Source organism: Leopardus geoffroyi, chromosome D3 (genome assembly GCF_018350155.1).
Source record: "Leopardus geoffroyi isolate Oge1 chromosome D3, O.geoffroyi_Oge1_pat1.0, whole genome shotgun sequence".
NCBI lineage: Eukaryota > Metazoa > Chordata > Mammalia > Carnivora > Felidae > Leopardus > Leopardus geoffroyi.
This window is the reverse complement of record NC_059339.1, coordinates 77,102,384-77,119,869: the sequence shown is the minus strand read 5'-3', so window position 1 is coordinate 77,119,869 and position 17,486 is coordinate 77,102,384. Positions and strand designations below refer to the sequence as shown.

The window sequence follows — 17,486 nt, the reverse complement described above, 5'->3', positions numbered from 1 at the left end:
CCGTAAGAGGACAAACTCCTTAACTACTACACTTCTTTCAGGGTCTGGGTGGAGAAGGGCTATGGAAAGCATGTCGGCGATGAGAAGGATGGCCGTCCAAGGGTCTCCCAAGCTCTCCCCTCAGGGCTTTGGTCACCACATTAAGGTTTCTTTCCCCTTTACTCATTAATCTGTAGGGGCCACCCACCTCCGGCACGTTGCCAAGGAGCTGAGTCGTGTACCTCATTCCATTACGTTAGATTCCTTGCAAGCGTAGTTTAGTAAGTTCATCTCTCTCTCTCTCCAAACCCCAACCAACTGAATTCAACTCTCACCCCCTCAGAACCTGCACCAGGCCCAGGGCATTTTGCTGAAGATTTGACAGCTAGGATGGTGGGCTGCACTTAGCACCATGGCGAGGCTTGGTAGGCAGACTGGCTCAAGCTGAAGACGTCCGGGATGAACAGACTGCAGAAAGCAGCTTTCCCAGCGACTCCCCTATCTGACTAAAAGCAAAAACTTCCGGGAAATGAGGCTACCGGAAATTCCTCCTTCAGGGTGACTTTATCCGGGAGGGAGACTAAGAGTAAACCTACCATAAAACCCCCTCTCCAGGAAGAGTTTTATGGCTGTGATGATGAAAGACCACTTGCACCCGCATGAAGAAATATTATCACAAACTTTCTTATCTGTTTCTTCTAGAAACCTCTTCGCATTTCCTAGAGAAACCCACTCATTCCTCCCATACACGTCTTTCTCCCTCCTCCCTTTTCCCTGTTACGTAAGTATGTAAGCTGCTGGCTTATTCACAGAGCTACTTCCTTTGTAAGTTCCCATAGGAAAAAAACCTTTTTCTCTTGTTAATCTGTACTTCATCAGTTAATTCACAAGCACCCAGAGGCTGCACCTAAGAGGGTAGAGGAAAACCTCTTCCTCTTCTGCCAATCCCAGCCTCTTCCCTTGCTCCTGGCGATTTTCTCCCTGCTTTACCATCTGTTTCTTTTATCGCATCACTCTCAAAAACCTACTTCAGTACTTTGTATCTTAAATAAATAAAAACACCCCAAACAAACCTCCCTTAACCCACATCCCCTCCTCTCAGCAGCACCAAGAACGCGAACTGCCCCTTTCTTCCTACAATACTTTCCCCTTGAGGCTTCGTATCCCTCTCTGCTGGATGTCCTCCCTTCCCTCTTGCAGATTTCTTCTTAGTCCCTTTACTGGGTCCTCTTCCGTAACATAAACTTCCAAAGTGTCTCCAGATATCCAAACTGCCCAGCTGATTCATGCAGATGTCTAACAGGCATTTCGAACTTAACACATCTAAAACCACATCCTTGCTTTTTCTCCCTAACTCTAGTTCTCTCCCAACCTTCAATACCTCAATATAGAACACGTCCCCAGATGCTTCAGTCACCAATCCAGGGGTGATCCTTGATCTCCCTTCTTCTTCCATCGGGGCTGGTTAAACTCTGCCTCTAAAGTAACCTGGCCTGGGCGCTTTGCTCCCGCTGCACGGCCTCACTCTAGCCACGCTGCCACCATGCCCAGGCCAGCTCGGGTGCCGGCTAACTGGGCCTCGTGCTCCTCTCTTGCTTCTCTCCAAGCAGGGGCCTTGTGTTTTAAAAACGTAAATCCCATCATGTTATTTCTCCTGCTTACGACTTCAGTGCATCTCACTTTGTATCACCCTGTTTATTTTCCTCATGGTTCTGAGCTCAAAGAACTCTCTGATTTGTTTACTGTCTCTCCCCACTGGGGGGTGGGGGGGGGCAGGACCCTGCGTGTCAGTGCTTCCTCATCATGGCCTGAGATCCTGGCCTGGCACGAAACAGGTGCTCATCAGGTATCTGTTAAATGAACAGCTCTTAAGGGGCTCCTGGGTGGCTGGGTCAGTTAAAAGTGTCTCTTAATTTTGGCTCAGGTCATGATCTCGCTGTTTGTGGGTTCGAGCCCCGCATCGGTCTCTGCGCTGACGGTGTGGATGGAGCCTGCTTGGGATTCTCTCTCTCCCGCTCTCCCTGCTTGTGTGAGCACGCTCTCTTTCTCTCTCAGAATAAAAAAGCTCAAAAGAATAAAAATAAAAAGGAATAGCTCTTAAAATAGCCTCATGAACATAAGAATGGTTCAACAAGGGGTGCCTGGGAGGCTCGGCTGGTTAAGCGGCTGACTTCGGCTCAGGTCATGATCTCACAGTTCACGGTTCCTGGGTTCGGGCCCCGCGTCTGTCCGGCTCTGTGCTGACAGCTCGGAGCCTGGAGCCTGCTTCAGAGTCTGTGTCTCCCTCTTTCTCTGTGCCCCTCTCCCGCTCATGCTCTCTGTCTCTCAAAAATGAATAAACGTTTTTTAAAAAAAGATATTTAAAAAAGAATGGTTCAATACAACTCGACTTGTGAGGGCTTTAGAATCTATTATAACTCTTCAAATCTAAGAAGTACTCCCCACCCCCTACATTTTTACCTTTCTCAAACCAGGGCATATTTTACAAATGATATATATATATTTTTTAATGTTTACTTATTTTACAGAGAACAGGGAAGGGACAGAGAGAGAGAGAGAGAGAGAGAGAGAGGGAGAGGATCCCAAGCAGGCTTTGCACCAACAGCAGAGAGCCCAATGAGGGGTTCGAACTCACGAATCATGAGATCATGACCTGAGCCAAAGTCAGACGCTTAACTAACTGAGCTACCCAGGCGCCCCTACAAATGATATTTTTTAAATTTTTTTTTTTTTTAACGTTTATTTATTTTTGGGACAGAGAGAGACAGAGCATGAACGGGGGAGGGGCAGAGAGAGAGGGAGACACAGAATCTGAAGCAGGCTCCAGGCTCTGAACTGTCAGCACAGAGCCTGACTTGAGGCTCAAACCCAGAAACAGCGAGATCATGACCAGGGTCGAAGCTGGATGCTCAACTGACTGAGCCAACCAGGTGCCCTGTTAAAAATAACTTTAGTTACCATTTCTTGAAAGCATAGTGTATGAAACATCCTGTCCATTAAATCCCCATAACCCCGGATGACAGGAATTCACATGACTAATAACGCTAGTCAGGGTTCCAACAGAGGCCTAACACCAAAGGCTACACAAAATCTCTCACTACAGTTTGGCTGCTCTACCTTACCTGTGCGTAAGGGATGGAAATTAAACATTGTACAAAACCACAGATTTCTTCTAAGGCACAGAATGATCCCATTAAAGGAAAGATGATAATCTCAGAATGGCTCTTTAACTTAGTTTCAGGTTTGCAAATGTAGACTTCGCACTGAATTCGGAAGAAAGCTTAGTTATTTGACTAGCAGGGTGAAAAGAATATGGAGTTTCAAGGTACAATTTAGGAGGAAAGGGAGTGAGGGGAGGTGGAGAGAGAGGAGAGAGGTCCACTAAAGTGAGACACAACATGGGCCGGACAGACTGGTGGGAAAAGCCCAGTGGCAGAGAGCTCAAAGAACTTTTAAGAAAAAAAGGATTCCAGTATGTGATTTTAAATTCCTTATTGGGTGGTGCAGGGATACAATATTTCCACAAGAGGAATAAACGCTCCCCTCCACCAGCCTGAATTTTACTTCAGAATCTACCACAATAGCCTAAATCTTTTGATGTAATAGTTACATGGAATGTTTAAAATAACATTCCATTAACCTTCCATGTCACCTTGGAAATATCTTAATTAAAGATGTCGGTTGCCTTTCTTTGGGCACTTGGGAAGATGGTGGACCCTCAGGCTGAGTGTGCCCACCCGAAGCAGCCAACCATCTTTCAAGAGAAGAAGGGGGTCTTGATGGGAGACACTGGCAAGGAGAAGCTCCCACGAAACTATAAAAACACTGGTCTGGGTTTCAAGATGCCCAAGGAGGCCACTGAGGGCCCCTGTATTGACAAGAAATGCCCCTTGACGTGCTGATGTCCCCATCCGAGGGTGGATTCTGCCTGGTGTGGTGACCGGGATGAAGACGTGAAGACCGCCGTCATCCACCGAGACCTCCTCCACTGCAGGGGAAAGGACGAGCGCTTCGAGAAACGCCACAAGAACACGCCCGTGCACCTGTCCCCCTGCTTCGGGGATCCAGATGGGCAACACGGTCACAGTGGGCCAGCGCCGGCCCTCGAGCAAGACCGTGCTTCAATGTGCTCAAAGTCGCGAAGGCTGCTGGCAGCAAGAAGCGATTCCAGAAGTTCTGAGACTAGACATCTGTCCACACCCTCAAAGAAAATAAAGTTATTTTCCAAAAAAAAAAAAAAAGAAAGAAAGAAGAAGAAAAAAAGCGAGACTTTGGTTGGAATATAATTTGTTGTAAGGAGTTCTGTATGGATATGTTAGAAGGTACTGGCAATATTTACCGTCTGTTAACATTGTTGCTCCGAGTGATTCCTAATTTCCACAATTTTTAGTGACTAAAGAATTGATTTTATTATTGCTTACCTTTTTTTATTTTTATTTTTTTTAATTTTTTTTTTTTCAACTTTTATTTATTTTTGGGACAGAGAGAGACAGAGCATGAACGGGGGAGGGTCAGAGAGAGGGAGACACAGAATCGGAAACAGGCTCCAGGCTCTGAGCCATCAGCCCAGAGCCCGACGCGGGGCTCGAACTCACGGACCGCGAGATCGTGACCTGGCTGAAGTCGGACACTTAACCGACTGCGCCACCCAGGCGCCCCAACTTACCTTTTTTTAACATGACAATTTTTGGGACTGTCTTAGCAAAATGATGATTTTTCACTACTTCAGTAATAACACAGCCATGTCTATCAGATCAAAATTCTAAAACACACACTGAGGATAATGATGCTAATTAATTTACTATCATTCTCTCTTATGACTGAGAAAGTAAAGTACATTTAAAAAGTTACCTCTTTATTCATTTTGAACCACTGATATTGTACAAAGGGATGTCCAGTTGCCCGGCAACACAGTTTCACAAACTGTCCAGCCAAGACTGCCTTCGATTCTGGGTTTACGGTGATCTTTATTCCTTAAAAAAAAAAAAGAAAGAAAGGAAGAAAGAAAGAAAAGAAAGAAAGGAAGACGGAAAGAAAAAAAAGTTAACTAAGTTACGGTAGAGAGGTTTTCCTTGTTTATGTTTCTGAAACCAAATTAAAAGAAAAAAGTATCGTGGAAATAACTTGCACATTCATTCCAGTTGCAAACTGCCCGTTCGTGTGTCCTTCCCCATCAGACTAGGCATCTGTGAGCTCCAGGCTTTGTAAAACCAAGAGGAAAGAAACTCATCCCCAGAAGACTTTGATCTACTGTACTTCCCATGACTGGAGGAGAAAACTGTTTGCCCTGTTTCTTCAATTCTTAGAAAACTTTTTTCTGCATTCTAACACCTCTGGAATCAGGATGCACCTTCTAAACAGATGTCGGCTAGACAGCACTCATGATGCAGTTCTCAGTGCTGGCTTGTCAAACACGTGGTCAGAAACGCTCATACGGCTGGCACTTCAACTGAGTTAGGGGCACTGTTACAATAAGACGAGTGTTGGCCATTGAGAACGTCTCCAAAAGACATCTGAATTTAATGTTATGACTTGGCATTAAAATGAAACTATTCTGTACACACAAAGGCACGGAAACAGAACAGCAGGATATAAATCTGAAGTATGGGATACGGGCATTTCTTATCTGAGAAAGGACTTTCAGCATCGACACTTGGAAAGCTTTAAAGACGATCCTAAGTCAATAATGTTATGCCCTCCATCCCGCCTCCCTCTCAGTTACTCTTTCTGGGAAAGCCAGCTGCCCTGACATGGGGATGCTCAGGCAGCCCGGTGGGAGGCCCGAGTGATAAGGAAAGACAGTTGGGACTCCTGCCGAAGGCCCTATAAGTGAACTACCTGAGAACTATCCAACCCCAGTCAAACCAGACAGCTGCAGCTCTGCCTAACAGCTGGACTCCCACCTCAGCAGAGGCCGAAGCTGGAGCCAAGGCCACCCAGCCAAGCCATTTCCAGGTTCCTATTCCCAGAAACTGTGTGAAGTAATAAATGCTGCTTGTATTAAGCTTGGGACTTGGGGGTAATTTGTTATGCAGCAACACATAACCGATACAAAAGAAACCAAAGTTAGGAAATTTTACATTTGCCAAGGTTGTAATACGGAAAAGTGGGTTAGCTGGCTTTTAGGAAGGAAGAAGGAAAGGTCATTAAAACGTGTAAATATGTTAACTAATTTGGATTTAAATTAAAAAAAAAAAAACTTGTAAGTAATTCTCTGTACCTAGTTTTATTTTCTTTCCTCATCTATCCTGCATATGATCTGATAACAGTAGGTTTTTCCTCTGTAACCCACCAATCCAAAGGAACAAAACAAGATTACAACTGAAGAGGAGTGAGTCCAAATAAAAGCAGTCTTATTTTTTTTTTTTTTTCAACGTTTATTTATTTTTGGGACAGAGAGAGACAGAGCATGAACGGGGGAGGGGCAGAGAGAGAGGGAGACACAGATTGGAAACAGGCTCCAGGCTCTGAGCCATCAGCTCAGATCCCGATGCGGGGCTCGAACTCACGGACCGCGAGATCGTGACCTGGCTGAAGTCGGACGCCCAACCGACTGCGCCACCCAGGCGCCCCAATAAAAGCAGTCTTAATACATCAAAGATACTAAACTTTCCAGGACAAAAATAGTAAATAAGGTGAAATGGGTAAGTGAAAAGCATTCCAGAAAGATACCAAATAAAACCAAAATCCAAAATAAATATTTATCGCACAATTATTACATTTGAGGGTCTGGAGAAACCCTGGAAAATCTTTAGTAAAGAGAGCACATCCTCTCAAAAAAGAATTTGAAACCTTTGCCAAGGGAGAACTTTCCCACTCGTTAATTCTTTATGTTAGCACCGTATGGAAGAAGGAACAGAGTTCTTCTGAAATCTGTCTTATGTGTTGGTTGGAAAATACATGTTGAAGACAGAAAATGGGATGAATGCGCTCACTTCGGCCGGCCAATTCACAGCACTGCATTTAACACTCCCAACGCGAGTCTTTGGCCAGGAAAGGCTTATGTCACAACTTCAAGATACAAAGACTCTGATTTTCAAGGTTTATGTGTGATAAGAAAGAAAGAAAAAAAAGTTGTAACAACAAAAGAAGGGAACAAATATAAATCGGAAAAACACAGGGCTTGTGGCCAAACGGGCTTTAAAATGTGGGTCTTCTAGCCATCTCCAACTTGACGAGTCCCAAATCCTCTTTGAACAAGGTCTACTCCTGCGTGAGGCCCTGCCGTCTTCTATCCCAGCTGACCCTTCCATCCGGTTCCTCAGGGCGAAAACTTAGAGCAGTCCTCCCGAACCCTTCATTATTCGCAAGTAATTTCTCTGCAAGTCCTGTCGGTCGCACTTTTCGACGTCTCCTCATCTTCAACGCCATGATCGTAACCCAAGCCACCATCAGATGCTGATGGAATCCTATTAGAGCCTGTAGACTGGTTTTCTTGCTTCCAACCAGCAGCCCAAATGTCTTTTTTTGTTTATTTTATTATTTTTTTTTTAAATTTTTATTTATTTTGAGAGAGAGAGCGAGCACGAGCAGGGGAGGAGCAGAGAGAGGGAGACACAGAATCCCAAGCAGGTTCTGTGCCATCAGCAGGGTTTGAACCCACAAACAACGAGGTCATGACCCGAGCCAAAATCAAGAGTCGGACGCTTAGGCAACGAAGCCACCCGGGCGCCCCCAAAATGCTTTTTAAAACATAAATCAATCCATATCATTCCTCTGATTAAAACCCTCAACTGACCTCATACTGTACTTAGAATAAAATTCAAACTCCTCATCATGGTCTCAAGGTCCTACATAAACCGATGCCTCTAACCTCGTCCCCTCCTACTCTCCTTGTTCCAGCCACACGAGCCCCTCTTTTCAGAAGCCAGCTGTTTTCTACCTTTCCACTTACTAGTCCTCTGCTGGATTTCCCCTCCAGCCCCCTGTTGCTTCACAGCCAGCGCTTTCTTTCTCATCACCTGCTGGGCAGGCGCTTTCTTTCTCATCACCTGCTGGGTCTCTGGCTTCGCTGGGAAACTAGCTATCCCCCACCCCCACCTTCTCTATTATATTCACCCCACTTTGTGGGCTTCACTGCACGAACCAACTGAAATCCCTGTTTCGCTGTCTCACCTACTGAAACAGAAGCTTCAGGACAATAAGGATCTCGTTTGTCTTCGTCACCAGTTTACCCAAATTCTGGAATAGTGCCTGGCATATGGTGAGAACAGTTGAGTGTTCAACACGTATTTGTTGAATGAACACGTATCACCGTCACAATAAAAACTACTGACTGCTTTATATGTGCCAGGCGTTTTGATCTCTAACCTTCAAAAGAACCATATGAGTTAGACATTGATTACACCTATGTTACAATGAAGAAAATAAAGTTATTTGCAAAAAGCCATCCAAATTACTTTGAGTATAGTATTTAACCTCTGAGACTAATTGTTTTTCCATTGTAAAATGGCAGAACCAGAATGCAACCTAGGTTTTCTTGGGCTTTAAAATCCCCATGCTTTTGTTAACCCAGTGATTCTTTTTTCTTTTTTTTCTTCGCCTTTTGAAGGTACACCTGACGAATAAATGTGTATAAATTTAGGGTGTACGATGTGATAACTTAATATACATACACATTGTGAAGTGATTACAACTGGCTTAATTAACACATCCATAGTTATTTTCCAGTGATTCTTTTTTTCTTTTAACACTTTGTTTATTTTGAGAGAGAGAGAGAGAGAGAGAGGGCGAGCATGTGCCAAAGCAGGGGAGGAGCAGAGAGCGAGGGGGAGAGAGAATCCCAAGCAGGCCCTGTGCTGTCACGCAGAGCCCAACACAGGTCCAATCCCATGAATCGTGAGATCATGCCTGAGCTGAAATCAAGAGCCGGACACTTAACTGATGGAGCCACCCAGGTATCCCCCAACTTTTTTTTTTTTTTAAGAGATTATTTTTAGGTCATCTCCACACCCAAAGTGGGGCTTGAACTCACGACCCTGGGATCGAGTCGCATGCTGCACCGGCTGAGCCAGCCAGGCGCCCCTCCTTAGCGCACCTCCCTTGTTAATCGTCTGCCTCGGAGAGAGCGCCAGGCAGTGCTCATAAATTTACCACGGCAAATATTCTCTCCTGTTATACAAAGAGAGAAGAGTGATGTCAATTAAAGGGCTTTCTCCCTATAGTGTCTTACAAAGAAATGAATGACTCTAAACGGACAAAGGGCCCATAGGGTCAGGATGTCCTAAAAGGGTATCCTTCCTTCGTGTGGGAGATAAGACTACATGATTTTTTTTTTTTAATTTTTTTTTTCCAACGTTTATTTATTTTTGGGACAGAGAGAGACAGAGCATGAACGGGGGAGGGTCAGAGAGAGGGAGACACAGAATCGGAAACAGGCTCCAGGCTCTGAGCCATCAGCCCAGAGCCCGACGCGGGGCTCGAACTCACGGACCGCGAGATCGTGACCTGGCTGAAGTCGGACGCTTAACCGACTGCGCCACCCAGGCGCCCCAAGACTACATGATTTTTAATGTACACTCAAACTCAGCTTATACATCTGTCCTGTACCACCAATTTCAGTAGTCTAGTCTTCAACAAGCAAAGCAAATAAATACATGTATTTATTACTTCATGCTTCAAAGACTGAGAACTGAAAGGCACCACGTGATCTGGAAACTGCCCTTGGTGAGGAGTAAAGACAAGAAGTCACAATACCTCCCATGCCTTAACCACACAAATTTCCTTCCTCCCACGAAGTGTTGTGCGGCAGGGAACCATGGTCAACCTGTAACCACCCTCGCGCAGCGCCCACTAGTCAGAAGGTGCTGAACAAAGGTAAGGAGGGAAGATGGCATAGTGCTACGCAGGGTGTACCACGGCAAACAAATGAAAGTTCTATTTGACAGCGTGAATACACAGCTTCCTGGCAAACAAGTCTATTTTCAGATAACATCTGCAAAGAAGTCAAAGAGGTTACTTGATTTCCTGTAAGCCGGGAAGAGTCTGAACCAGGTACGACGGAACACGGGGATCGTGCATTCAACACAAACCTGTGTAGATCACAGATTCGTGATACTGGCCAATAAAATTCAAAACCCTGCTGGAATTCCAAAACATAAATTAGGGTGATTCCCTATGGTGACAGGAAGATTCACGATAGCTTCCCTTTAGGCTAGTGTCTCTTGAGAGGCATTTAAGAAATTTTTTTAACGTTTATTTATTTTTGAGACAGAGAGAGACAGAGCATGAACAGGGGAGGGGCAAAGAGAGAGGGAGACACAGAATCGGAAGCAGGCTCTAGGCTCTGAGCCATCAGCCCAGAGCCCGACGCGGGGCTCGAACTCACGGACTGCAAGATCGTGACCTGAGCTGAAGTCGGACGCTTAGCCGACTGAGCCACCCAGGCGCCCCTCTTGAGATGCATTTAAATACTGATGCAATTTACAAACAGCTGTTCCGGGAACTTCTACAAGTACTGTATACGCTACAATCCATCTGTTTTCAGAGACCATGAACCAAAAATTTCTTTCCATCAGCTTCTATCCAAAACTCTTCCTCCAAGTTATTCTAAGAATTTCTAAGCTATCATTGAAAAGCACCTCCTCATATTATCCCAGAATAAATCCCATTTCTCTTCCTCCACTGACCTCCCCCCAACACAACCACAGCAAGTCCATATATGTCCCCCTTACAAGTCAGGGTACATTTGCACCTACGCTGGCTAAACCTCGTCCCCTCATCATACCCCTTCTTCTCCCACATCGGCCACTGACCCTGGAAACCTTGGCACAGACACACATTCTTTCAGACCTCACCACTGCCTTTCTACCTTTCTACCCTTCTCCCTTATCTTTATTCCCATCCATACCACTGTTGCCTCTTTTCGCTTCTTGATATTTTCCTTTCAGAAATTTCTGTCACTCCCGAAACACGGAAAGTCCCTTATGAGATGTAGTAGCAGTGTTTTTTACTTTGGCAAGGACAGAAAATTGCCGTCCATGGGTCAAAGTGGCAATTGGGGTAATAATTCATCACCAAGTTTCTCAAATAGCCCAGAAATTTCCTAGCCATGAGGGAAATGACACTGAGTCCAGGTTGAGGTCAGCAGACCTGGGCTTTAATCTACTTTTGTCAATAACTGTGACTCTGGCTAAGTGATAACCGCTGGAAATCTTACTTTCCACATAAATACGTGCTCACATTTAAAATTTAAATGTTCGTAACAGCACAGTTCTGTTCCTTCACAGAACTATAAAGATAAGATGATTCTGAACTAAAGGTATTTTGCAAATGAGTGAATAATAGTCAACCACCTTTGGCTCCTGTCTTAAAGACAGTAAGAATAAAAAAAAAAAATAAAATTTTGATATCAGAAACGTAACAGTGAGTGTGCTAAAAGGCAGTTAAAAAAAAAAAAAGTGAAGTGATGTGAAATAAAAAAGGTGTGGGTCAAATGGAAAAGACGCCACTGAAGAGATCTCAGCCAGAGCTGTCTGATACGTACAGAGAGTGAAATCTGGGATTCATCTGATGAAACCCATGTATACAACGTTCGTTCTCTCTAACCATCCCCCATCGTCTAGGCTCTGCTTAACAAATTCTGGGTCAGGGCATCACTTCCTTGGCAGCCATTTTGTGATCTACAGAACTATGTAACTGATGGAGCCTATAAATCTACTCAACATGTTTTCGCTTACAACAGAAGACACACACATCTTCAACCGCACATCTAGGTTCAGTATTTGCAAAGGATACAGATGCCAATACTGGTCCCTTGGAGTCAGGGTTTTGGGTCCTTTAATGAGAAAATAAAGGTCTAAAAAAATGGTCTAAAAAACCATTATGGGAGCTATGGTTCAAACAATTTCAGCACCCACTCAACGCTCCCACTCCCCTCCAGTTCCCAGTGAGATGAGCAAGGGAATAAAATAGGGAAGCAATGAGTGCTGGGAAATGGGCACGGGCACCATCCACACATAAAAACCGTATGCAATTTTTCTAACATAAGGGACAGGCCAGATAAACTGGGAGTGGGGAGCAGCTAGCCAATCCACGTGCTGTGAAAAAGCCCAGTTAGAGAAAAAAAAAAAAAAAAAAAAAGCCCAATTAGAAACAAAGCAGAAGAGGGTAAACCTCAATCCTACGGGGCTCCTTCAGAAAATGTACTAGGTGTCAGAACCCATGGAGAGCACGAAGTTAGGGGTGAGTTACCCTTGGCTTCGACCCCATGCTCAGTGAGGGGCCACTGAGCTTGGCTCCTAGTCAAGGGATCGTTCCAGTTAGAGGCAGGGGGACGTCTGCCCCAGCTACTTCTTGGCTACCAAAACAAATACGTAAAAGAAACCCAGCTTCTCAGAAAAAGAGAGAAACTCCTAATTACAGCCCTCTCCTATGGCTATCTCTGGCTGTCAGCCCACAAACTGCAATGGAATGTGGCAAAATAAGACTAAAATGAATCTAAAGTTTCCTCTTATTTCTGCATTTAGGTCTGAAAGGTCTGTTCAGAGGTTCAAAGCATCTTGGACAGAAGTCACCCTACTCACCAAAAGCAGACTTCTCTACGGAGACAATCAGAGAAAAGTCATTGGACTTTCTGCGGTAGTAAGAAACTACCTTACCACAGAAAAGAGAGAAAACACGAGGATCTATTTATTTTGTTTTTTCACCAAGATACAGGAATACACTGAAAAGGAAAAACTGAAGATCAGAGAAGACTTGCTCTATACGCACTTGTTTTTACAATTGTGGAGGACGTGATCGTTGACAGCTTTGTTTTTCCTGTTAGACTATGAACCTTTCCTAGGCAAGAACTTTGGTTTTAATTATCTGTGAATCACAGCACCAAGTACAACGCCTGGAATGGTAAAGGTACTGGTGCACAGTATTATACGATACACTGTTTACTGAACGAACGAGTAAAATCCCCAACTAAGTGGATTGTGTCAAAGCTTTCCTTCTTAATTACGATATTTTTTATTCTCAATATCCTTATTAAAATATTAAAACTGTCTCTATAATTATTTTTTTAAAAATTTATTTATTTGGGGGTGGGGAGAAGAGGGAGAGAGAGAGAGGGAGAGAGAGAATCCCAAGCAGGCTCCGAGCTGTCAGCGTGGAGCCTGATGCGGAGCGCGATCTCACAAGCTGTGAGATCATGACCTGAGCTAAAACCAAGAGCTGGACGCTCAACTAACTGAACCACCCAGGCGCCCCTCTCTGTAATTCTTACATTTCTTTATTCTGGTGTCTGCAAATATAGTTTTATTTTTTATTTATTTATTTAAAAAAAACATTTTTTTTAATGTTTATTTATTTTTGAGAGAGACAGAGACAGAATGCGAGTGGGTTGGGGCAGAGAGACAGGGAGGCACAGAATCTGAAGCAGGCTGCAGGCTCCGAGCTGTCAGCACAGCCCGACGCGGGGCTCGAACTCACGAGCTGTGAGATCATGACCTGAGCCGAAGTCGGATGCTCAACCGACTGAGCCACCCAGGCGCCCCTGCAAATATAGTTTTAGATTATTCACGTAAAATGTACATAGAAAGCTAACAATAAGTTATTTCTTCCTGAAATTACTGAGCATTATTCAGATCCTAAAATATGTCCTCTTAAATCAATAGTTAATATTCAAGTAACAGCTGATTCCCAAAGGATACTATACAGCTAATACGACATAAAACTTCACAGAAACAGTGCGTAAGTGTTAACATAAAAATGTTAACATAGAAACTGCTTTCCTTTGCCTGTTCTCCCCTCAAATGCAAGAAAGTCCCAGGGGATAACTCTCAAAAAGCTTGTAGGCCAAATATCAGAATGATCTGCACAGAGGAACACTCCCAGTAATGTGCTAATCCTACCATTTGGAGAAAAACACAGAGAGCAGAAACGGACCTGTCAAAAGCAGGGGAGACAACTGATGCTTGTTAGGTCAGCTCTGCATTCCCTGCTGGGTTGTCAAAAGTCAAAATCTAAAATATTGTCAAAAATTTCGGGCAGATCGTTACACATAAATAAATATGTGACTCAAGTTCAGTAAAGCCCAGCTTCACGCGTGGGAAACTTCAAAAACTCGGAAACCTGAGATCTCAGGCCAGTGATCCAGCAGAAGTCACGAGATGGGAGGCCTCTGCGGTGGTGGGGAGGCAGCTCGAGGCGGCATTATTCCACACCGCTCTTGCAGGTCCGCCACGGAGAGAACACTCACTCTCGTTTTATAGACTTGGCAACCAAGAGTCACAGAAATTAAGTGTGATTATTGAAAAAGATAACGAGATCTAAAAGTTGTATTTACTTCCTGGAGAGGTTTCTTGCGTTTTCGGAGGCCAGGATATGGTATTCCATCAAGTACGAGAACTTAGAAGCTAACTGAGTGCCCCAGACCGGCAGATTTCAATCGTCACAACTTCTGAGTCCTAGTCAAGGCACAGGGGATATACAAGTTAACAAATGTCACCTCACGAAGAAGTTCACCAACTGGTGACAGACAATGTCACTGAGATGCGGGCTGCATTAGCAGGGGTTATTTCCGCCCTGTCCCTCCTGGGAGGAACAGGCATGTCATCAAAAGGAGTTAACTAGAATCAATTTTGTGATTGCTGCCGGGTCACAGATGAGTGCAAGGAACAATCAGTAGGTACCCTGCAACTATGCAGAAAGTCACTCTTGGAAGGAAGCCAATAACAAAAAAGGAAGGGCAAAGATGAAAAACCGATTCCTTGAAAACACTGTCTCTGGCCTCTCGTGAAGCCCAACCTGCTTCAAGACTTTTCAGTGAGAATTTATTCCCTTTATTACGCCGAGCTGAGGTGGGGTTTCTGGTAAACAGAACTACCACTACCGTGTGTCCCTAATTCCCGAACCTCAGAACTAAGTAAACAGTAAGATCTGAATTGTAATTTTGGGTTTCTCGTGTTAAGTTAAAAATATTTTCACAAGTAACCTGGCTACGTAGTAAAAACTGCATATGTCAAGACCACGTAAACAGAGAGCACAAGTCCTTAACCCATGGCCCTACTAATCTTCTACCGGTTTTTCTGCTTCTAGTGGGACCCGTAATGGCAAACTGGACCCCTGGGAAGGAAGGTCTGCGGTGCCGCTGCCATCAGGTGACTTAGATCACGTGGTCTCTCCTGCCTGACTTGCCTGCCCAGGACTGACTCCATGTGTAGTTGTAGGGGAGGGGGGGGGGGGGGCTTTTCCTATTCCTCACACCTGACCCTGGAAGGAAGAAGTCTCACTCAATATTGGTATATTGAGAAAAAAAAACCATGGATGAGTTGATCAACAATTCAAACGCATCATGTTAGCAAAATACTTAAACACTAAACATCTGTCATATTTGCTTTATCTCCCTCGTATACATACACGCTATCAATAAATACGTATTTATTTATTTTTTTGGCTGCACTATTTCTTTCTTTCTTTCTTTCTTTTTTTTTTTTTTTAAATAATCTCTACTTCCAATGTGGGGCTTGAACTCGTGATTCCAAAATCAAGAGTCACAGCCTCTACTGACTGAGCCTTGGCTGCACTATTTCAACATATATTACAGAAATCTTACCCCTAAATACGTCACAATTTTTTTAAGTAGGCTCCACACCCAATGTGGGGCTTGAACCCTGAGATCAAGAGTCTCATCTCTACCAACTAAGCCAGCCAGGCGCCCCATCCTCTAAATACATTAGCATGCATCTCCTTGGAATAAAGACCTTCTTCTACAGAACTACACCACCATTATCACATGATTCCCTAATATCTAACATGTATGTTAAATCCAAATTGTTTTACTTGTCCCCAGAATGTCTTCTATCTAGTTGATGTTTTTGAACCACAATCAAATCGATGTTTCTGTGTTATATTTGCTTTTTGTGTGTTCTTTAGTCTCAACCTGGGGGAGAAAACAAGGCTCCAAACGTTTACATTTTCCAAAACCATTTAACACGATTCATTGCCAAATGAGATATTTTCCTCTAAGTCTGCCTCCACAAACTCCTGGAGAATACTCTAGGAGAAGAACCTACCTGGGGGGCTGAGAAGCAGAAGAACTTCGGTGTGCTCCATAGCCTGCAGGAAGTCACTCAGTTCTGTGACCGTACAACCTTTCTCACCCATTAGCTTCAGTAAACATAGGCTTGGGCTTCCTTCAGGCTCCAAGACCTTAAGAGAACACTGCTCCAAGTCCAGACAGCTGCAAATGACAGATTTAATTCAAGTCAACAACTTTCTCCAACGTGATATGCCTGCAATATGTTTGGCATGACTGCAGGTGTTATAGGGAATAAGCTGCGAGTCACTGAGTAGTGAAAAGTTATTTACATTATGAATGCTACTGTCCTTTCCTCCTCCTTCTGCCTTCATAGGGGATTCCTCTTTATGCTCTTCTCCAGATCAGCTCCCATGACTACTAAATCAGAAGATCAGGGGCGCCTGGGTGGCTCAGTCGGTTAAGCGGCCGACTTCGGCTCAGGTCATGCTCTCGCGGTCCGTGAGTTCGAGCCGCGCATCGGGCTCTGTGCTGACAGCTCGGAGCCTGAAGCCTGTTTTGGATTCTGTGTCTCCCTCTCTCTGACCCTCCCCCGTTCATGCTCTGTCTTGCTCTGTCTCAAAAATAAATAAACGTTAAAAAAAAATTAAAAAAAATTAAAAGAAAAAAAGGACGCTAAGACTGTCTTTTTGTCTTTAAGATGGTCTTTCCTATTTTTCAGTGTTCAAGTGTCTTTTCTTTTATGGAAGAATGGTGACTATAACAATAGAAACAACAAAAGCTGCAGATACCCACTGGTCCTCCATTTTATGAAATTTTCTTTTGTTAGTCCCTGTAATGTCCAAGTCGAGGAACCAGTATTAGAAATAGCTTAAGGATCACCAATTTTTTTTGAGATAATTAGAATATGAGATTTATAAAAACAAGAATGCTGCAAGCTAAACATAATTTTTTTTTTTATGATAGAGAGGTTATCAGAATCTGGTATATCTCACCAAATGTAACCAAGTGATGCTTTAATATTTATGCTGATATAGAAAAAAATGAGAAACAGTTTGACTTCTTCCTTCCAAATGAAGAAAGGTAAAACTGAAGTAGACAAAAATTTCCAATACAAGAGGCACAGGAGAAAAACAAGATTCTGTATCTCCTTTCCTTTTTTACTGATTTTCTGCATGGGCACTGGCTTTCAGCAGAGAGGATGCTTATACATATCCAGCCTTTATGTCTTTCCTTTTTTAGTTACATTCCCGTAAAGACTGTGCTTTGTAGTGGTTTCTACCAACCCTAATTTGGAATTTTTCATTTAAGTTAAAAGACTATTACTGAAACAAATAGGCTGTTTTTAGGGGCGCCTGGGTGGTTCAGTCAGTTAAGCGTGGTGACTCTTGATTTCGGCTCAGTTCATTTCAGTTCATGAGTTCGAGCCCCATGTTAGGCTCTGCATCGACAGCGGGCTCTCACTCTCCCTTGCAAAATAAATAAATATTTTTTTAAAAAAAGACTATTACTGAAACAAATGGGTTTTGCTTTTTTTTTTTTT

General features: G+C 43.8%; 1 protein-coding gene and 1 pseudogene across 2 annotated transcripts in view; one reads left to right on the top strand and one right to left on the bottom strand.

The window, feature by feature from the left end:
• Positions 1-17,486, bottom strand: part of MALT1 (MALT1 paracaspase) — a 58,084-nt gene that overhangs the window by 34,643 nt on the left and 5,955 nt on the right. For both annotated transcript variants that reach the window (XM_045458306.1, XM_045458305.1), the window contains exons 2-3: positions 15,981-16,147; positions 4,831-4,952 (exon numbers count right to left, since the gene is read on the bottom strand). In XM_045458306.1, coding sequence (XP_045314262.1) covers positions 4,831-4,952; positions 15,981-16,147 — 289 coding nt within the window. The remainder of the gene's footprint in view (positions 1-4,830; positions 4,953-15,980; positions 16,148-17,486) is intronic.
• LOC123588073 lies at positions 3,687-4,249 on the top strand (annotated as a pseudogene).